The following is a 24,285-nucleotide window of genomic DNA, read 5'->3' on the forward strand; positions in this document are numbered from 1 at the left end:
GAGCTTGAGAAATCTTCCATAAACCTCTTAAAGGCATGCCCCAACATTGCCTAAAAATATCAAACAGGATGTAGCATGCCCAGGACATGATAGCCTTCATTCTAAATATAATGTAATTTTAAGATATCTTGCCCTTCAGGTCATTGCCCAAAACTTGATTATCAGAGGAGGTCTACATCCCATCAATTATCAGGAGGAAACCATCAACTGATACAGGAAACCATAGACCTACCACCAACAAAACAACATTCCGTTACCACACTCCCCTGATTAGTGAAGATTTGTCCTCATTACCTAACAGTACAATCGTAAAGATTTAGGCAATAATTGTTTTAATGATCCTTTGTTTTTACTTTAAATATCTCACATCAAAGTGGGTAAAAAGTGAAGCAATGATTTTTTATCAGGTAATTACACCTGTGAGAAAGACTAATTACATTTGATCAAAGAATATCAGACAATGTTTTGTTGACCTGAAGTTGAAGTTATTTCAGATTGAAAGGAATATATCAATGGCTAAAACACCTTGTTTGAATAAACAAAGAAACAGTGACAACTGATGACCTATAGATGTTACAAGATAAAAACCAATCTTTAAGTTTGATTCCTATTCAAATACAAGTGGATAAACAATCTGACAAACAGCAGCAAGTTCACTGGTGTATAATTCATTTAGTTCATAAATTTTTTATGTTCAATTCGCCTGAATATAGCTGAAATATTGCTGTTCGGACGTTAAATCCCAACAAACAAACAAACTTTATGTACAAAAAGAGAAAGTTTTTAAGATAGTATGACTTTTCCATCTAGAATAAAACATTTGTAGAAGATTAATTAAGTAGCTGTCTTTGTAAGAATCATGCAAAATCTGAAAAATGTGATACACCCTAAAAAAGGCTACATATGTTTATTTTTGTAATTAAGATGTTTTATGGGTCTATACTATGAAATGTGTAATTATTCATTCAAATCTGCCTGCTCTTAGGAGATAATCAACATTGAAAATCCAGGAGATTCTATTGTATTTTGAGTGTCATTTACAGAGTTATCTCCCTTAATTTTGAAATCTACAGTGCATTCTATAAAACTTTTTAACTCCTAAGAGCACGGGTTACACAAAAAACTTAATGTTAATTTCTGTTTACTATGGCAACTCAAAGAAAACATCAAAAATAAAAATATGTAGGCTTTTTACCTATGAATCACATTTTGCATGATTCTTAGCTGGAGTGCTACTTTAACACTGCAACCATCTTTAGCTATTAAAAAAAATAAGGATCTATGTTTGGGACAATATGCCTTTTTTAATTAATTAAATATTTATAAAATTCAAAATAATTGATATTATTGTGTACAATAGATTAAAATGTGCCTTTTGCCACAATAATACAATCATTAAGTTTTTTTTTTTAAAGTATGGTTACAAGGCTTTTACAAAAGTTGGAGTCAAAGTTGTGGTTCCTTCATAGTGCATTCCATATTAATTGTCCCTCCTAAATAAACAAAATTGCATATAAATGACTAAAACTTTCTTATAAAATCATTCAACATTTTCCTTAGGTGTGATAAACTGAGGGATATTTCACCCAATGACATTAAATAACTTTATTTTATTTAATTACACAGTCACAGGTGTGAAAAATACCTAATATTACACCTGAAGATAATATGTTTTACACAGGAGTATCATCTTCATTATATAAACTATACATTCTTTACAGGAGTTATTTCAAAGCGTGACAGAGATGCTGTCATACTAATATCTTATCTTTCTTTTTTTCAATTGTATGTTTATGATAACTCTGTCTTACAAAGACATTTGATCTCTTTTGAAATGAAATTGCATGTTAGAAAGTTTCATGTAATCATAAATAAGTAGAAACTTAGACTTTAGCCTAAAACTAAACTACATACAAGACTATCTTATATAGGTATTTCTAGCTTTCTGTCATGCAAGACTAGGAATAATTGAGCCAAAGGGCCAAAATTTGCTTCATGTTAAGATTTGGAATCTGTAAATAAGTATAGATTTATTTTTATTCTTATCTTTTTATACATTTGATATAGTTAAAAAAACACAGAGGGTTCCTAAAAAATATTTAAATGAGTGAAGAAATGATTGGATGTATCTGGTTACCTAAAAACAGAACTAAATTTTTTGGGTATGTCTTATGTCAGGGCACAATCTGACTCAGTGGTAAAATAATCTCTTTGATATTTGAGATAAGTATATTCTCTCATGTCAAAAATTCACATATGCATTTAGCACTTTTCCTCCAACTACAAATGTTACATTAATACAGGGATTTTCTCAATGTGAAAAAACATGTTCTATCTCATACTTACAGTGGGACAATCTCGTATGGAAGAACATGTTCTATCTCACATTTACACAGTGATAATCTCTTATGAAAGATCATGTTCTATCTCATACTTACACAGTGATAATCTCATATGGAAGATCATGTTCTATCTCATACTTACACAGTGATAATCTCAAATGGAAGAACATGTTCTATCTCATACTTACACATGGACAAACATGCTCTATCACATACTATCTCAAATTGAAAAATATGATCCATCTCATACTTACACATGGATACTCTCATTGGGAAGAACATGTTCTATCTCATATCCTGTTTTCCTCACTAAATCTAAAACTGTATTATTTCCTAGAAAATGTCCTGAAAATAGTCAAAATTAAACTTCATCATTCTACTAAATTTACTTATATCTTCGTAGTATATCATCATATATCATGAAACTATTGTGATGATTTAATTGTAAGTATATAATAAAATGCTTCAGAGGGTGCAGCTTGATACAACAGAAGAGGTTGAACCCTGAACAGTTGGGACAAGAATGAACACACAATTCAAACTTGGTATAGCTTTGAAATTTGATAGTGATAAGACATTTGACACAGGATAAGAATTTGACCACAATCCAAGTTATTACATGAAAACCAAATGTCTACAGACAACAATATGATGACAACAAGAACACAAACAACAGTGCCTGTACCATCATACAGTCCAATAATATCCGTTATCAATACAGAGGAAGTTTTCTAGATTCCACATGTAACTCTTAATTCAAAATATCCAAAGTGGTATAAATGCACACAATAATTCCTGAACTTAAGGCTGATCTAAGAATCAAATTGATCATTTCAGTATTATGACAAATTACTACAAGTCACATAATTACAGAATATTGCAAGACTTGTAAATTAAGAATATTGGTATATAATATTTAAAATTACAGATTGAAGTGAATAAGAGCATCACACTGAGTTAATGAGTTCTATAGAGTAACTACCATACCTACTTAAGTAATACGAGACCTTGTATTATGAAATGAGAAGTCAAGAAATTAAAGTTACTAGTACACTTGACTCCTGAAGTCTTAGGGAAATAGACAAGATCATATCACCTGATAATGCAGTGACAACTGTATATATTAATTACAAGGTTGACAAAGATTCTCTGTAAATGGTAGTATTTATTCATAAATCTACACCCATATATCATACATTTACATCAAATACAAGACTGTCAAATTAAAATTATAACATAAAATAAACCTAAACACGAATATAATATAAATTGGTATTAAGTTTGGACCATGGTCCGTACCTATCATATTAGATTGACCACAGCATGACATTTAAATATTAATTTAATTACAAGTGTCATATATTAAATACCAAAGCCTTGTAAAGTAATTTTGGCACATTAACGCATACCATATAATGGGGACCTTTACCCTCCTCTGAGACATTTTACTGGACTACACTGATATGGAATCCTTAGGCCAGAGAATAGTTGCTATCATTACTGTTGATCTTAGTAGATGTTACGTATTAATTTGTGTATGATAAATTATGGGTTACAGCACCTAATATTGAGAATTAAAACTCAATTTTTGTTTTCTTAGTACATTTCTCCTTCAAAGTATGTCCAAATTTTTTGTCAAATTTATTCATATATCTCTTTAGTAAAGAAATATTTTTATAATATAGCATTTAGAGAAGAGAAACATTAGTTTATCCAGTTGTTTAGTCTAAAAACAATACAGGTACTCAAAGTTATAGGCACTATTTTACTAAAGTAAAACTTCAAATGAAAACTGACTTCTCATCTTTTACTCATCTCTTATATATTCCCCTTAGGGATTTATGGGGGTCAAGGATCAAATTTTAAATAAAAATTTTTGTTTTGTTTGTTGGGGTTTAATGTCCGAGCAGCAATATTTCAGCTATATTCAGACGATTAAATAAAAAGGCAGGACCATGATGTATGGTTAAAAGAAATCCAAGATAAAAAATTGAGTTAATCCAGGACAGGCTAGAGTAAAATAAAAATAGGTCAGAAATTATTCTGAAAAAAATCTAGGACACAAAATTGAATCCTTGCCCCCTCCCCCTAGAACAAAAACTAATGGTTACTCACTGAATTCCACTCAACATCCTAACAATGTCATGGCACAAAGACCTGGCTCTTATTTACACTTTTGTAGTGCAGGGGTTACAGTAACATTCTGAGAATATTATCAGAAAAATATCCTTGGTGTGATAATATATATATTCTTTCCAAAATAAATAGGTAGGTTTATATTCATATCATTTTATCATAAAGGTATTCAATATTATCTTGGCAAAAAATAAAATACTCCAGCTAATTCTCCCATCTTTATAAAGTACATGAACACCCAATCATAACTAAATTATTATCTAATCAAAGTACTATGGAATTAATTTACAGTTTATAAATAGAAAGATTTGTAAGTAGACATGTAATACCGAAATAATTCAATTTTTAGGAAGAAATGAGTTAATTAGCCATTCTGTAAATAAACCATTAATCTGTGAGCAAAAAAAACAATACCAGCTCTGACATCTGACATATCTGACATCTAAAACTTGCATACCAAATTTAAATCAATCAAATGAAGAGCAATTTTCAGCTGATGAAAAGTTTTTGTAAAGAGGAAGCTATCAGAACAAACATGCTCTCCCTATATGTATGCCATTTTGACTGCATATGGTAGAACCTCTCGATGATGGATTTGGCTACCTCTTTCGATAGACTAGGTTATGAGTACTTCTTGTATACAACTATTATTTTGATTATGATCTTCCTCCATATTTGATTTTAATGCTGCTGATGAGAGGTTATTCCATGAAACATATGTACAGCATATCAAAATTTACAATATATAAAACTGGTATTTTTTGTATTTAATTCTTGGATTCACATAGAACTGTAATATAATTTCTAATGTACATTTCAATAAGGTCTTTACAATAATACTTTTCATAGAACTATAAATCATAGAACAAAGGAGTTGCTCCTTTAAATAATATTGTTTCAAACTACCATTTAATAAAGTTCTTGCAGAACTGTGGGAACACAGATGAAACCTAATTATCTGGTTGTTAAAAAAATTGGCATATAGGCAGCCACCCAAAAAAAACTTGTATAATCTTTATCACTTTCACTAAAAAAGCCATTAATATCTCAATTTGACAGCTAGTATTTGTTCATTTTGTTTCCATCAATACCTATAATAAGAGAGAAGTAATTTGATGAGGAGACAATCTTATTTAGGCAGTAATTGGATCTTGTAAATAAAGAATGAATACATCCATGAACCATTTTCTCCAACAACCAGGAGAAGAATAAGATTAATTCATCTGTCTGACATTGTAATTGGAAAGAAATTGGATTACAACTTCCTTTATAGAGAGAGAAATGAAATGGGAGGTAACTCAAATGACCTTACATAATACAGGGTTAATAATGGTTGATGTCAATATAGGTCATTATATCAAATGGGTAAACCTCACACAGAAATTAGAAAATGAAAATGTGACCACATCTTAGCGGGACCTTCTTTATCTAGAAACATGAACTTAAAGTCAACAACTTCATTTCAAAGGTCACTGACTTATCACAGCCTTACTCCTTTTTCAATTAAAAAATGAACATAATAAAATGACCCACAGAGCAAAGCTTGATACAACTGCAAGGAGGTAAGTATGGACACTATATTTCAGCTTCATACTTCATACAACTCTGACACGGAAGGTATGTGGTCATAGAACTTAAAATTTGTGAAACTGGACATTTACCAGTACATTTTCATTTCAGCAAATCAAAATACTCAAAGAACTTAATTCTGAAATGTAGACAAATGTCAAAAAAGGTAAATAAATCCAAAGAAATAAATTGTTGTTAAAATCAAATGAAGATAAATTTTCAATCTTATTTGGACCAACTTAAAATAAACAAAAAAAAATCAATGGTACAGTATACTAAAGTTACTGCATAAAAAACTACAGCAGCACCATCTGACATTCATAGGGCTGACTACATCCCCCTAAAATTGGGAAAACATAATTTTCATAAGTTCTATCTACAAAATTGGCTCCGCCTTGCTTCACTCAGCCTTTAAGTCGAAATAGCCCTTCCCAACTTGAAATCCTGGATCTACCTCCAACCATACCATTACACAGGCCCAAGGTGAAAAATGGTGTATTAACACCGGATATGAATAGAAAAAAGCTCTCTGTGGTTATTTTTTGAATATTTCATACACTGAAAAATATATTTTTAAAGGTGAAAAGTGAGCGTTGAAATATTTCAGTGATTTCTTACATTTACTGCATCAAAAAGACCTTTTCTATTAAAACAAGTAAAGATCAGTCTCTGAATTAACACATAAAATGTTCAACAAATAACGTCATCACTTAAATTGTCAATTTTACAAATTTTATGCACAAGGTTTTGAAAATACAAGTATTTTATACCCAAATAAATCAAATATTATGTCAGAAATAAATCATAGATAACAATTTTATCTGCAATGAAATTATTTTAAAAGTTATAAAATTGACACAAATTGAATTTTTATTTCCTTCAACTCTACAACAGGAAATCTACATCTTTAATGTCTTTATAATGATATTCCAGTAAAAAAATAATTATGTTGTTGCCATGACGATCACTCCTATGGGACAAAACTTCTTGTATCACATCAAGATATTCACTAACTTTCTGCCCCATTTCTATAAAGACTGTAACAAAACATACAGTAAAGATTTGTACAATCCATTATTGAGGAAGTGAAGCAGTAGAAAATGTGCAGAAAGTAATGAACCGAGCCCAATAAAGATAGCAGGAGATTGAGAATCTTCTCTGCATATAGTGCCCCCACAAGAGGTAAGCTGATCACCACTTTCATGAGAACTTTTTGAAGAATGAAATATTGATTTGAGGTAGTATTATGTAAGATTAATGGAAAAAACAGATTTGACACAAAAATAGAAAATAAATCATTGTTGGTAGTCAGACTATGGTTATTATTCTATTGTCTGAAAGGTTGTCAGAAGAGTTGTTTCAAGATCTTATCAAAGTTGATATCATCTATTGATAATCTGTTATAATCCATCAGTCAGATTTGATAAACTAAACCCATAAGTTTTTTTTTGCTACTAGATACACATATTAATTTAAATACAGCAAACAACTTATAGGTCATTCACATGATAAAAACATTAAACAATAAGGGAATACAATGCCATAAAAAAGGTTGTACATCCTATAGCTAAATGTACTAAATTTAGAAGACAAAACATAGAAATTGAAAAAAAATCAGTTACCAATGCTTGTCTATTTCATTAGACTTGTTAAGTCTCTCTAAAACAGTATCTTTTTAAAATTGATATCATTGCTATCAAATCTTCATTCACTAATCCATCTGCAGTACAGCAAATAGGTAGTGAATAGTTAACAGTGAAGATTTATAAATTTAGTAAAATTTTGATACAGAGAGAGTGATGCAAGTCTTCAATTTCACAGACAAGTTACTATTTGCTAAAACAAGACACTCACAAAGAGAGCATTACTCTTTCATGACACTTTATCTATACCAACCTGCACCAAATGCAAAGAAGAAAGACTTGTTTGGATATTCTTTGAGTAAACTCATGGACCGCTGTGCCATTCTACGATTCCTTTTGTCTATAAGTTCCATTCTAAAATAATTGTCGATGAGTTTAGCAGTGTGTAAGTCTTTTGGAGGTAATGTGTTATTGACTAGAGTTGGAACATTTGATAAATCATGACTAAATATAACAGAGTTCAAATCTCCACAGTTATAATGGTCAATTAAATCCTCAGTTGTATACTTAAAATCACTTTTTAATCGTCTTGAAAGTTCGTGTTTCCATAATGTTTGATTTAATGCAAATAGCACCTGAAAGTATAAGTATAAATGGTTTGTAAAATTAAAACATTGGAGATATAATATTTTAAAACAATCCAATATATCATTCCTAGAATATAAGGCTACAATGAGACAAACTTTTTTGACAATTTGATGCATTCCCCATTTCCATATTTTCACCCTTTGATAGTAGATACATTCAAAATGATTCTCAATTTCCACTTTCCTCTCTATTACATTTTACATTTCATTTTAAACAATTTGAAGATAAGTTTTGGCAATTAATCTGTATTGTCTTAAAACATGCAGCAACCACATATGAGATAGGCTGACTCATGTTTAAAGTATAGTTTGAACAAGGTATTTTTTAAAAAAATAGTTTTAGAAAATGACTAAAAAAATAATTGGTTAAACTACTAAAAGGGTTGGTCATGCCATCACGACTAAGGGGTACAGTAAGTTGGATAACAAAAGGCAAGGAAATCTTACTAGACCCTTGGTCATAATAGCTGAATGATTGATTGATTGTTGGGGATTAATGCCCAAGCAGCAATATTTCAGCTATATTCAGACAATGGTCATAATAGCATGACCAACCCCATTAGTAGGTGTAAATTTTATATATTTTGTTAACTTATTTTCCTAAATCTAAAAAAATTCCAAATTCAAATGATACCATGTTTTAGTGACATACTTATCATGTGCATAGTATTACTAAGCAAAACGTGTTGAGAAGTTCTATGGTGTTCTTGCAAGGTCATATTACTCATACAAATAGGTTTACTTAGTGGTTCTATGAAAGATATGTTTACTCATATCTTCACTCGTAAAAGACTGAATTTACTTCTTCATGTACTTTTCAAATATCTAACATAAAAGTCTAAATGACATTAAAAATTGAACCTGTATATAGCTGATTGAAAAAAGCTTCTGTCTAGGCAATTATTCACGTCAATAGGTCATTCTTCAAACCACAATGGTACAACGATATCAATGAAGGGATCTCTATAAGAGAACATGAAGTACCGACTTGAGATAGATCAGATTTCTAAAGGAACCAATTCAACTTCCTGAACTACAGGGTCTATAAAGGATTTGCTCACGTAATTTCCTTTGAGTTCTGTCAGTGTGGGTATTGATTGTAGCAACTTATATCCTATTAGGTATAATGGTAGGGAAGGCTTTAGGACCACCTGTCACAGACATTCAGTACTATCTAATTAACCCACTTACAACCTACCAAATCAATTTTCACTTCCTAATTACAATGAAACCAGTGTAAACCAAACCTTTTTTGGACTTTAAAATTGGTTTGGTTTGGACAGATGCTCAGTTTACATTTAAGGGAAATTTAAAAAGTGTCTTGTTTAGACAGGTTTCTGAAGTATACATAGATTGGTTTAGACAGGTTTCTGGATAATATGTGTTTGGTTTCGACAGGATTCTTGATAATTCAAGTTTTGGTTTAAACAGGATTCTGGATAATATGTTTGGTTAGACAGGTTTCTGGATAATTCAAGTTTTAGTTTAGACAGGATTCTGGATAATTCAAGTTTTGGTTTAGACAGATTTCTGGATAATATGTGTTTGGTTTAGACAGGTTTCTGGATAGTATGTGTTTGGTTTAGACAGGATTCTGGATTATTCAAGTTTTGGTTTAGACAGATTTCTGGATATGTGTTTGGTTTAGACAGGTTTCTGGATAATATATGTTTGGTTTAGGCAGGATTCTGGATAATTCAAATTTTGGTTTAGACAAGTTTCTGGATAATATGTGTTTGGTTTAGACAGGTTTCTGGATAATGTGTTTGGTTTAGACAGGATTCTGGATAATTCAAGTTTCAGTTTTAATAGGTATCACCGTAATATTCTACTTATCATATGTGACCCTATCTATTAAAATACATTCATTAGAGAAAATAAAATTAATAAGCTATTAATAATAAATCCCTGGAGAACAGATAAGATCAAAAAGTGGGTGGGAAATGTATAGTGCCCTATAAATCCTATTAAAGGACATTCCAACCTTAGCTGTTAAAACAAAAATTCATTCACTAAGTCTAAACTGTGGTCAAAATTGTTTAAAAATTCAATAACAAACAGTGATAGTATGAAGAAACAAAAATGTCAATATTTATATAGATCTGGAGATATTCCAGACCAAAATTTTATGCTTATCTAACTAGAAACTCCTTCAATGCTTTAACCAGTATGGACTTCCTTAGTTCTTCAGTATTTTGTCTTATTCAACTTTGTATTTATGATATACTTGATGATACTTCAGAAATGTACACAAACCAAGTCAAATGATTTGAATTTCACAGCAGATAATCTTCTATTTACAAAGTTTGTCTTGTGCGGTATAATCTGTAAGTTTGTTCCTAAACAGACACTTGAATTTGAGGTAGACTTCATGTCCTATTTTAACCAAAAATGTGGTATGCATTAAATCCTTGTAAGAAGTTTAAAAAGCCACCAACCTCTTTATCCCATCTAACCAAATTTTCTAATTTCCATTTAGGTACATTTTATTTCACAAGAAATGCTCTCAGAATTTGGCCAAACTGAAATGTTGAACTCAGAAAATTTGGAGAAGTTATGGAATGTCATTTCACTTAATTCATCATTTATTTTAGACTTTCTTTTTAATCAGTAAAAACTGTTCATTCAAAGGGCAGTAACTCTTGAACTAGTCACTGTTCATTCACTTCTAAAAAATGCTCCAACAGATACAAACTATAAAGAATAAGAGTTATTTGTTTTCTCTTTTTGGAACCTTTTGTTTATTTACTAATACTTATTTATTTTATATTTCCTTAAGAAATAGAACCATTTTGAAAAAATTACTATATGAAGGATAATTTTAAGTTTCCGTCTTTTCTTATAATATATCATATTATGATTAGATGGGTTACATTATCATAAAATTGATAAGTCAATACAAAAACAAACCCCATAAAAATTGGTTGATAAAGAAGCAAATGCCTCATCTTGGCCACTGTTTCTAAACTGTTGGAGGCCATAGCCTCTAAAACTAATGAAACCTCCAATTGGTTTTTTATTAGGAACTTAAAGTAAAGTTTTATACAAATCTCTTCAATAATATTCATATTACCATCCAAAAATTAAATGTCTACAGACAATATAACATAACATTACAACCGTGAAATACATCTTAGATTTTACATCATTTGTTCAATAAATAATTACAAATATCATACTTAGTCTATTTTACAATTACTTAAGTAAGCCACATTATATAAAACATTAATTACATATGACATCATCAGAGGTTCTCACAAATATTTACACGACTTCTGTAGTGAGATATTACGGAACCCTATTCCAAGTACAATTCTATCCATTTAGATGTCATTTGTTAAAAGCTTTAAAATTTAATGATCTGTCTGTCTTACTGATATCTAAAAACTTAAAAGATATTATAACTGAGATTCCTAAGGTAAGGTTTTTTTCAGTTTAATGTCCATGAAACAGACTACTTGTAGCATACAATAAAATGGTTTTATTCAATTTCATCAGTGTGAGGGGCCATTACGTAACATTTTAAATGTAAGAATCAGAAACAATTAAAATATACTCGGCATTATTTTTTTATAGAACAGAAATGATTTTCTGAATGTAGTGTAACAATGAGCAATGATATCACACACATCCACCCACGAAAACTGATACTTAATAAGTGCTTAACACATTTATTATCCAATATACTGTATAGCAGGTAATATACTGTATAGCAGGTAATTTTTGGGAAGGTGCTAATTATGGTATATTTTAGTGTCTGTTTGAAAACAGCAAAATAATTTCCACTGAATATCAAATCTGGGCTAAAGTACTTAGTGCACCAATTTGTACCCACCAAATTTTTTTCGCATACTTTTTACATTTTTAAGAAATTTTCTCTTTGTAATTGAACTTATGAAGTCTGTGTTTAAAGTATCAAACCTTTTTAAGTGAGTTTAACCATCAAATTTGCCTAGTTTTCAAAAGAACCAACATACAACCATTTGAATGTCTCATTTTTTGGGGTTCAAATCTGAGGATTGGGGAACATAATTTTGTTTCGGCCATTAGATAATTTGTGACACAAAAAACAGTCTGATAATCCTTTTGCCAATATCTTCCATTTTGTTACATTTTTGAAGAAAAGGACAATAGTGCAACTGGAAGTTTTTTATAGATAATTCTATCATATGCAAAGGTTTTCTAAACAATCTTATACATGTATTTATGATTTATAAAATAACGGATACACTACTACACTGTCAGAACTAGAGTCGAGGACTGAGGACCAATCAATATAAATGAAACCACATTACCAAGTCAATTCAAACAAAATAACCCCTATGTTGCCCAAAGGGAATGAACCAATTAGAAGGCTCGACATTATAAATATAATAAAATTATAAGAAAAAGTCTGTAGAATATTCATTGGTTTATGCTTCCATCAGATCTCTCATTCATTAATACATGCTCCTTTAGATAATCTAAAACTAGAATTGATGCTGACACCAACCCTCATATAATCAACTCGTCTTTACTGGAATTTCATATCTAAAATTCAAATTTGCCTTCCTTTACAAATAGAATACACAGCCTTGAGTAAAAAAATCAGTTAAATATAATGAAGCATGATGTGTGTCCATCAAAATCAAAGGAACTTTGTGCTGTGTTTGTCATAGCCCTACATCATCGATTTGAAAATTTAGGATACATAAAAAAAAATATGGAAAAGAGTAGATCTTCTTTCAAAGAAATTGAATTTTTCTACAATCATCACCTGTAAACCCATTTGAAAATTTAATCATGAATAAATTTCAATATATTAGTTACACCTGAATTTTTTTAAGTGAAAAACCTTTGGAAAAATATAGACCTTTGGATTTTCATGAATATGTGTTAAAACTATAACCTGTAATTTTTTCACAAATTTAATGACAATTTTACAGTTAAATAACTGTAGCCCTTTACTTAAATTTCTAATTTTGTCAAGTTTTAAATTTCATTGCATATAAGGATGACTGTGTTAAAACTACCCATGTTCTGAACCAGATGATACTGAGGGGCTGTTCACAAATATGACATCAGTTAATAATGCTTACTTTGGCAAGAATACATGAAGTTTATTAATAAAGCTTTTCAATTCGTTTTTAAAAAAAAATTTCAGTATTTCACAGAATATTGAAATTAAATTCTTTGATTTACAATTATCTGTTTGAAATGGAACTTTACCATCAATCACATGTGGCAACCTTGTAAAATTTATGTTTGCTCAGTAAAATATAGATATAGATTCTATTTTCAGGTCAACACAATATCATAACAGACACTAAAACAACATTGAATGTGTTAAATACGAGTGTTCCCAAAAAGAATTCTTTCATCTCCAGCTATTAGTTAATAAAAATATGCTTAAGTAGTAATTTTTGCTAAATTTAATCTCTTTTTTAGGGACAAACACATTTATAATGAATTAACTTTATTTTCTCTTTCAAGTTTATTCTTTTTCTCTCCTACACAAACTTAAGCATAGTGAAAAGTCCTGAACTTATATAAATTATTTAGCATACTAAAATGAAAAACTGCTGTGAGACATTGAAAAATGCAAAATACAAAAATTCCACCTGACAGTGTTAAGAAAATTTTTTGCCAAAGGTTGTCATGTATCACAGTATTTCCAACTTACCGGTACCCCTTAATTTGTGAAACTTGATTTTGTTTACTTCAAAGAGAAAAGTTTAAGTACAGTTCTGCAGTATAAAAAACAAGAGGTGATTCATGCATTTAATCCCAAATATGTTTTATTGCATTTTTAGGCAGAACCATACTTACACAAATCTAAAATGTAAATTACTCTTGATGTCTAAGTTGCACTTGTCATTTTCAACTCTCGTAAGCAAGGGCAATGGCAGGCAATTACTAGTATTTCTATCACAGTTTCTGCATACTCAATGTATAATCACATTGCTACTATATCTCTACCTATTAAAAGGTTTTAGTAAGTACTGAAACCTGCTTGAAACCTGACCTGAATAACCTGTAAACCTGAATAATCGAAAACTTGAATAACCTGAGAACCTGAAAACTTGAATATCCTGAAAATGTAAATAATCTAAAAAACTGAATAACCTAAAATACTGAATAACTTGAATAACCTGAAAACCTGTCCAAACAAGACACTTTAAAGTCCCTTTATATCAATTCAAAGTATTTTGAACCTTGACAAACAGAACAACTCACTTTAAAGTCCAGTAGGGATTCACTTTCAACAGTTTAACTGTTTTATTTGATAAAAGTGGATCAGAGGTTTTATACAAGTATATAAAATCATAATGGAGAATAATAGTATATCATAAAAGTGTCAGAAAAAGTGGGGACCTATTCAAAAGTTGAACTTAATGTCAGGACACTGACCTGTATGTCAAGAAAAGAAGTGTCAAGCCTACATTTTAGCCAATCAATATTTTTTTTTTTAAAAAGGAGCAGGGAACTTAAACTTCAACAGGTGGCCATCCAAGCAGAAGCAAATCATGGTCACATAAGCCAAGTGGTGGTCTTTATACACAAGATAATTTTACATAGAATGCACAACAAAGGGATAATATAATCATAGTCTTTTAAGATAGGTAATTGTTGAATATAGGTGGTCGCTACATGTTTGACTGTACATCTGTACAAGCCTTTAACACGAATTCTACCTAAAAACAATTAATTAAAAGTGCATTAACAAAAATAAGCCATTTGTACTAGCTTTAGACAGACATAAATCAATTGTTAACTGGATGTTTAAGTGTAATTTATATGAACATATATGGATATCAGGCACTGTCCAAATTCCCTTTAACAGATCTAATATAACTTTAATAACAGACTATCAAAGCAGCGATTTTTATCAATAGTGTGGTTGCCTCTAATCTACTATTGTAACAGACACCCAAAATTACAGATTACCCAAAGATAAGGGCAACACCATTCACAAAACCTTCCAGACTCAGGTAATTGGAGATTGATAGAAAGTGTCATCCTTAGATGGAAACAAATCGTATACTAAGATCAACCCTATAATTCCAGCAAAAAATCACATTCACAAGCTTTGAAATCCCAGTAATTAAATATCTCTTTACTTTGAATAATTGCTTTTGAAAGAAACGATTTGTTAAGGCAGTGTGAAATATCTTTTTATAAAAGAATAACAAATGACATGAAATGTAGCCAGAAAAGCTAGCCAAAATCTATCCCAGAATACTGATGAAGTCTCACGTTTACCGGATAATTTTATTGTATGACTTAGCAGAGTAGGAAAAAGACTCGTACTGTTTCTATCTAATGGTACCCAAAGTTATTAAGTAGAATTCCAGCTAAGAATCATGCAAAATGTGATTTAGGGATATTTTTTATTTTTGATATTTTGTTTGAATTGCTATAGTAAACAGAAATTAACATTTGATTTTTCATATAACCTGTATTCTTTAGAGATAGAAGTTATATAGAATTCACTGTAGATTTCAAAATTAAGGGAGATAACTATGCAAACAACACTCAAATTTAATAGAATCAATTTGATTTTCAATGTTAATTATCTCCTAAGAGCAGGCAGATTAGAATGAATAATTAAACATTTCATAACATGGACCCATAAACAACTTAAGTACAATAAAAATATGTAGCCTTTTTTGGGGTGTATCACATTTTTCAGATTTTGCATGATTCTTACTAAGACAACTACTTATTAACAAACAAACAGCCCAGCAAAAACAAAAATATTACATCAAGCACTTCTTACAGAGACAACTACTTAAGTAGCAGACTATATTAACACCAGACAAAAACCCACCAAATTCACTTTAATTTCTAATTCTGAAACAGTTACAGACCACGTAACTAGTCCTTGTTTATCATACCTAAGTGGAGATAAAAATTACATACAAATGTATATTGTGTAAGACTTTGGCTATTTCACAAGAGTTATCGTTCTTGATTTGGTTAACTTTGTATGGTTTTCTCAAAAATACAGATCAGTATATGGATAGGACTATGAGTAGTGTAAACATAAGGCATGTGTAGTCCAAAAAAAAGCATTGTTTTTTTCTGTATTTTTTCTAAATCAGATCTAATATAGATTGGTACTTGATCAAAATAGTATTGAAAAATAACATGATAAAATAAAACATTAAATATTAACCAAAAAAAAAAGAGGTAATAGATGATCCTTCCAAGGAAGAAAATATGAGGAATTAGAGACAGATGTGATTACTGGTAAATTAAAACTGATCCATGGGATGATGCTTAAAATAAAACCAGAATTGATATGCACCACAAGTATTCAGGAAAATAATTGGTAAGCATTTAGAACAGTGATGAAAGTATTCCATGAAGAATGGAATGCTAAAACAAAATAGTGTATGTAATAAGAAGGAATGGTCTGTGATTGCCATTACAATAATAGGTAATTATTAATGTTTACAAGAAAGAAACATCTGTAACAGACAGATAAGTGGAATGCACAGTAACAATAACAAGCCTGCAGTCCTAGCCCAAAAAAATCTCAAAATAAATCACTATTTTGACCACTTTCCAAGCCTGAAAGTGATACAGGCGATGTGACTGGTCATGTGACTGTATGACTGTATAAAATACTCCCTAGATCAAGTACATACAGTTCGGTCATCAAAATTTTATTACTCAGGCTTTATTCTTCCACAAGTATTAATGAGCAACTTATCTTCGCTACATTCAATAGAAATCATAAAATGTAAAAGAACTTTTTAAATTATGTTTGCCAAACTTGGGCTGCTTTAGGGTAGGGCAAGTGGGGAACTGAGGACAGGAAACAGACACATTTAAATCTATTTAGGCCAACCTAACCTAAAATTCTACATACACCCTGGGGAAAGGAGTTTTAGTTAGGCTAGCTATATACGTGATATGACTTCTTAGTAAAGATATAACTTCATAGTAAAGCGGAGTAACACTACCAAGCATTACACAAGAACACCACCTGTACAACAATATAATTGGTACATCTGGCTAACATCTTATTCCATATAATGTAACTCTTTGATTTAAACTCAGCTGTTATTAATAAGAACCAGACTTAATTTCTGGCATTTTTTTGACAGTTTTTACACTGCTATTTACAAATAAAGTATTCAGATGCTACTAACGCATACTAGGGAAAAAGGTGATTGTCTGGTTGGATGGGTTTATAGGAATCATGAAATGTATAAAAACAGAAAATGGTGTTTGTAACATTCTTTGTTTCTTACCCAAGTTGCTTGATGCCTATTGAAAAACTCACTCAACTAAAAACTAATAAGCCTTAATTTTCCTAATTTTTCATGAGCCTCATACAACCATGCCACACTTACATCCAATGTTTTCTAATATGCCAGTCTTAGTGTATTAGATGTCAAGTCAGATCATTATTGCCAGTGGAATATGATATTATATCATTAGAATACCAAGTTTTATTTATTCTTAAGTTTATAACACTATAAATGTTACATTAATGTTATCCCTTCCTTGAAACATTAAAGGAATGGTTATCAATTAGTAGATAAAAATAAGATTTTATAACAATTTAATTTAATGTAAACTATAGCTACCAAATGCAAAACTGGAAGCAGGACAAACAGGTGCTTTAACAGAATGAAGGATTAGAATACAACTTCATTTAAGTTCAATAAGAAATATATTACTTCACATATTAAGGATTTTCGCTGGTCATGTTCAGTCATTTTTGTCCGATTTTCTGATTCCACTAGTTTTATCCATTTCATGGCATTAATATGTTATGCCCAGTGACCCCCACTTTTCTTCTCTTAATTTCATTAAATACATCACAAAATGTTATTTGTGAAGTTTTAATGAAATCCTTGTTATTTCTTCAGTGTTTCTAATAGATAAAACCGGCTAAGACAACCTATGGAAAATCTAGGAAAATCCATTTCCAACCAAAAGTTCAAATGCTTATATCTCAAAAATGAGCACATTAACCCATATTTTTTTTCTTCTTAAATTATTCTAGCCTGAAATATCCTTAAAGATTTTACAACCCTATGAAATCCTTGTTATACTTAAATAGCCCTTCCAACCATAGCTATTATGCTGCTCCTGGTAAAACTATTTTAATATTTTAAAACCATCTAACTTTAATTTATATAACACACTAAATGCTCATTTTCAGTCATGTTGTTTATTTTTGGCAAATGAAAATTATATAATTGTGTAAGAAACTCATGAAAATATATAAGATTCAAAAAGAAATATGCAGTATTTCATGACAAAATCAAGTCACCTAGTTGAACATAAAGTTGTTTTTAACACAAGGACAACCTATTCCTGTATTAAGGACATAGACCTAGGGTAAGGGACACAACCCATACAAATCATCAGAACATTTGTATTCAGCATTTTACATCAATATCATGTAAGCATCAACGAAACTTAGATTAATTTCATTCTGTGTCAAATGAAAGCTTGATAGCTTTTGGTGAAATTGAATATGATACAAACATACCACTGACTTCATGAGTTATGTCCCTTACCCTAGGTCTACCTCCGTAATTTACAACAAGGAATGATTAACTTCAGGGAATAGAGCTGGTCTTCCTTTGATTAAATGACAATTACCATATGAACTTACCAGACAAAGAGATTTTAACTTTCTATCAAACTTAAAAGATTGTAATACCTATGAAATGATAGAAAGGTTGAATTTCCTTTTTAATAAAAAAAAAATCCAGTTATTTATCAGGTAATGATCATTTAATCAAGGAAAGACCAAATTTATCACTGAACTCAACTATATTACTTGCTGTAGAAAAATATATACAAAATGTGTGTAATCTTACAATTGGTACTCAGGGTTATAGCTGTTTCTATAAGGGAACTGAACAGAAGTGATGTGGGAGGAACACTAATTCAAAAGTTTCAAGAACGAAACAAAGTTTTACTGAAAGCAATGATTCAACGATAAAGAAACGATGAGTTTCTCGCCCTAAGTGAGAATAATTAGAATCCCATCTGATATCTTTTTGAAATTTTTATTTTCTTTAAAAAATTCTTATAAATATTAATGCAAGCTTTTGAAGTGGCAAAAAAATTTATTTTTAAACGTAAATCTGAAATATCTTAGAGCAAAATATGATATTAGATATTATCTTTACTTTGTCAATTATAAATGCATAGTTTCCTTAACAGATACCATGATCAAATCTCGGTAACTTAACGAGATGAACTCTGTCAAAGGTAGTCAATGTTTTTTTACTCCTGATCAGTGAAAAAATGTTAAGACACATTTTAGACTTCAAAGGAATAAATAAGTCCCATCTATCAAATTAGTTTTTCAATATTACATTTTTTATCATTAATACCTCTATTTCAAAAACTAATTTTTGCACCCCTGTGTAAACAATCCCTGGTTTTAGACATTTGTTAGATGAACTCCATAAAAATTATCTCAGTCAAAACATTAAAGAGTATTCCTGATATGAAAAATTAGTTTTTTTTATAAAATATGCATTTATCAGATATCAATATATATCAAAATTTGAATTAGATAATAATTCAAACTTTAAATCATAGCTGTGAACAACATTATGTTATTTACAGGAGGAGTGTGCGAAATTAAGATTCCAATAAATAACTATAGAGTTGAAGTCAGTACAAAAGTCATACATAGGGGTCAACCAAAGCCATTAGTTTACAGTTACAACAATTAAAACTAATCCTTCATTGTATAAAAAACCCATTAACTTCAAAAGATACTGCTTTTCTTTAATTGTTTTGTTAAGTGATTTTTATTTGCCCTCTCTGGCCTGGGATTTATAATTATAGTTCATCATGTAATATTTGCATTATGGGATAACAATATCATCAGAATAAATAAACTGAGAAAATTGTTAAATAAATATTTGGACTGTAATTTGTTGAACATTTATTTTGTTGATTTATATAAAAATTTAAGTAGCTAAGAGTCATGCAAAATGTGATTCATGGGTAAAAAGCATTCATATTTTAATATTTGATATTTTGTTTGAATTCCCATAGCGAACAGAAATTTACATTCAGTTTTTCATATAACCCATGTTCTTAGGAGATAAAAATTATATAGAATGCACTGTAGATTTCAAAATTAAGGGCAATAACTCTGTAAATAACACTCAAATGTAATAGAATCTATTGGATTTTAAATGTTGATTATCTCCTAAGATCAGGCAGATTTTAATGAATAATTACACATTTCATAGTATAGACCCATAAAACAACTTAATTACAAAAACAAAAATACGTAGCCTTTTTTTGGGGTGTATCACATTTTTCAGATTTTGCACCATTCTTACAAAGACAGCTACGGTACTTAATATGTGTTTGTATGTTTATATATAAATCTTTATTTTATATCATAGAATTACCAGATTTCAAACAGAGGATTTCCTAATATTGATCAAGACTAAAATCTGTAAATGCAGACTGGGCTAACTCCAACATTTCACATTTAGAGAAACTATACAAAAATTACTGGAATCTTAAAGATTCTATGAAGTCTTACATATGTTAACTAATAGTATGGCAGAAAAATACCTACATGTTCCTTACAACAAAAATTGGTAAAAACGCAACTTCTAAAGTGTATTAGAATGGGAATCTGAGAAAAAGGAGCTAAATCAGAAGAAGAATAATGTCAGAGGAAAAGACTGAACTTAAAAAAGGTATATTATACTGAAGGGTAAATATGTAGTCTACATCATCAGTATGAATCAGAAAGGAGTGGAAAATACTCACGAAGAAAACCAGCAACTTACAAAATGGGAAGAAAAGGGAAGAAAAAAAAGAATTCGTTCAAACACTGCCAGTTGCAAACTCAAAAGCCTCCAAGACAAGTACATAACAGTAAGCACATTAAGTTAGAGTGAACCTCATAAATAGTACATACAATTGAAATAAACCTTCAGTGCATGTGGTGCTTTTGTTTCTTGAGAATCTGACATAACTGATAAGCAGACATTATCCTAGATAAACAGACACCCATAAAGAACATACCAGAACAATCAAATCACACATAAAATACAAATTAATATCATAATTTCCTCCTGAGATTATAATTACTGATTACTAAGATCTGACATCATGGAGGTATTGTTTAGAGAGAGGTAAGACGAACTTCTGTCATCACTCATGGAGATCAAAGAAAAGGTTATCATATCCTTGTCTCTCCTCAAAATGTTGAGGAAGGGGAGTTTTGACAAGTCTGTCATCATCCTACAGGGAAACTGTTCTGTATGACATAAAAATGTATATTTTGTCATAATTATGATGGCTACATTGTCATGTGGAATCTGCAATACCATGAAATAAAGACCACTTTCATTAAGTTCTGATGGACAAATGAGACAGGAAAGAGCTTGAATGGGGTTTGAAATGAAAGAATATAGAGTTGGGGGTGGATCCAGAATTTCTGGGGGGTTTTTTTTGGGGGGGGGGGGCAAATTAGAATTAAAGGTGAGTGAAGCGAGGCAAGAGCATTTATAAAAAAAATTAGAATTCTAAGCAAAATTTTTTTCTTTTCCAATATGAGGTGGGGTGTATGCCTAAAACACCTTTCCATGGATCTGTGATGAGAGGATACTGAATGTAGTCACATTTCCTTTTTAGAGTGCAGGTGAAGAACCATCTAACAGTAAACAAAATTAATATTATAGTACTGTTGTACTCATTAATAGCTACTGAGGAACAAAGCATTAGCAAATGGTAGTTAACTGAATTTACTCTTTAGTAATTTGTATTCTCTATTGAACTTATGTAATTTCCAAGTCTATAGTATTGTATTGAGAAATGCACACTTCACTGTAATCTGAGGAGGGTATTCAGCATTTCAAAAAGAGATAAAAAGGTACAGAAATGTATAACTTTATAAACAATACAAAAAAATATATTTCAAGATTTTAATTTGGTCACTCTATGATCAATTAGACATTTTTCTTGTCCTTCATAAAGAGGTGAGAAAAACAAATGAAATAAACTTCCTTTATGTATAAAAGAGATTGAATATATAATAAAATAATCAAACATGTAAATCTCTGTAAGAGTAATATTGTGTGAAAAATGAAATCTCCATATCTAACCCTGTACAAATTTAGAAGGGAGATAACTCTCAATTTCAATCTAGAAAACAGACAGGTTATCAAAATCAATGAAATAAAAAAACAAATGCATGTTGAATTTATACAACTGTGTAAAGATATCCAAGAATTTTATCTGATGAATTTGTCTGCATGTCTTAGACAATGATAAATAATAAACAGCTGAAGTTGGAGTAATCTACTTTTGAGTAGTTTTTGTATCTAAACATTGAGCTGATCTATCAAACAGCTAAACAAAAGATACAAACTTCAGTTTTAGCCAAATATTTGATCTAGGGACCTGATGTAATCTAAATTGCATTGTTATTTATATACATATCCTTAACTGTGGTAAGCTTCATTTCAAATAACATAAACCTGCTCTTTAGAAAAGAACAAAAACACTCATTTTTTGGCAAATATTTCAAAATTGAAAATTCTGAAACATTTGAGAGTTAGATCATACTACGGGTAGTTAATCAATCCCAGGCATATGCTGATTTTAAGGTGTCTTAAAAATCCTTGACAACTTTTGCAAATTCACAAGGACAGTATAAATGATGAAAGTAATAGAGACAAAACCATAGCCAAACGCAGAGGTTCCAGGGGAAATGATGACTCCCACCCACCCTACTTTTGAAAGCAAAAAACAGTTATAACTGTTAAAAATATGCTTAAAATTGGTAGTGTCAAAATATCCCCTCCAAACCCTGAACACCCACCCCCCCCCCAAAAAAAAAAAAAAATTCTCCCTACAGGGGCTTACGGACCTGATAACTGTAATACGGTAGCATACTCTTGGTGGTGTTACTTAAACTTTCAAAAGAAACTAACAAAAGTATGGAAGCCTCCCCTTCTTATGTATAAAGCATCTAAGTATTTCACTTGTGATGAAGCACTTGGACTTCTAATGACCATAAATTGTATCTATAATCAAATCAACCTGCAGTCAATTAATGTCAAAGTATCTACACAGCCATAAATTATACTAAATTACCTATTACTTTACAAGATTTATCACCAGACATGCCTCTAATTTATTATACAGATGCAGAAATTAACCTTTAACATGTCCTCATTTTTTATTTAAATTTACAGTAAACTTGAAAATCCAAACAAACATTAAGGTTACAATTTTTAGAGTATCAGTGATAATATAAATGTATTTATCTTAATGGAATCTATTCAATTTTATTCAGTTTTCAAAAGACAGGAGTGAATCTGATGGAAAAACAGATTGTTTCACTGCAGCAAAATAGTTTTGCAGAAGATCAAACCAGACCAGGAGTTGCTAATTAAGAAAAAGAAAGAGATAAATAGAAATAAACATTTTGGTCCAAGACAATTTAAATCATTCAATTATTTGCCCTTAAATTTACTTAATACTTCAAACGAATCTTTCTATTTCCACCCTAATTCATCATACCCATCTATTTATTTTACTAACTATACAAACAACTTGTGTAAAATTCATCAGAATCACATTCAAACATCAATAGAAATTCTGGTAAGGAAATTGAACAAAAATGCTAATACTATCACCCTCATGTTCTAGTAACATTCATCAAATAAATTGAATCAGTTCTTCTTCTACAAAATATTCAACTCATCAATCAAATTTCTGACAATACAATTTGATCAAGGCTTGCTTTAACAAGTCGAATTTTTATCCTAAGTCCGTCAAAATGGGTTTATCGAGTGCAATATGGAAAAGTATAAGTACTCTTTTTCCCAAATACAATTGATCTCCTTTTTAGATCCAATGCAAAGCTGTCAGATCACCTATATGTTTTATAAAGCAGCATTTTTTATGGCTTGTTAAACAAGGCAAACTAATTGATTTTGAGTTTATCTGATATTTTTCAGAATTGTAATCTTTAATTTGGCAATTTTCTCAAAAACTATGGCT

The 24,285-nt window shown here is 30.3% G+C and overlaps 1 protein-coding gene across 1 annotated transcript in view; it reads right to left on the reverse strand.

Moving 5' to 3' along the window:
* The window catches only part of LOC148628847 (metalloprotease TIKI2-like), a 35,192-nt gene that overhangs the window by 5,381 nt on the left and 5,526 nt on the right, over positions 1–24,285 (reverse strand). Inside the window, exons 3-4 of the mRNA XM_088595616.1 lie at positions 7,944–8,265; positions 2,597–2,687 (exon numbers count right to left, since the gene is read on the reverse strand). Of these exons, the coding sequence (XP_088451742.1) occupies positions 2,597–2,687; positions 7,944–8,265 (413 nt within the window). The remainder of the gene's footprint in view (positions 1–2,596; positions 2,688–7,943; positions 8,266–24,285) is intronic.

The sequence above is a fragment of the Perna viridis genome, chromosome 1 (genome assembly GCF_037379345.1).
Source record: "Perna viridis isolate PV_CMFRI_1.1 ecotype Kerala chromosome 1, ASM3737934v1, whole genome shotgun sequence".
Classification (NCBI taxonomy): Eukaryota; Metazoa; Mollusca; class Bivalvia; order Mytilida; family Mytilidae; genus Perna; species Perna viridis.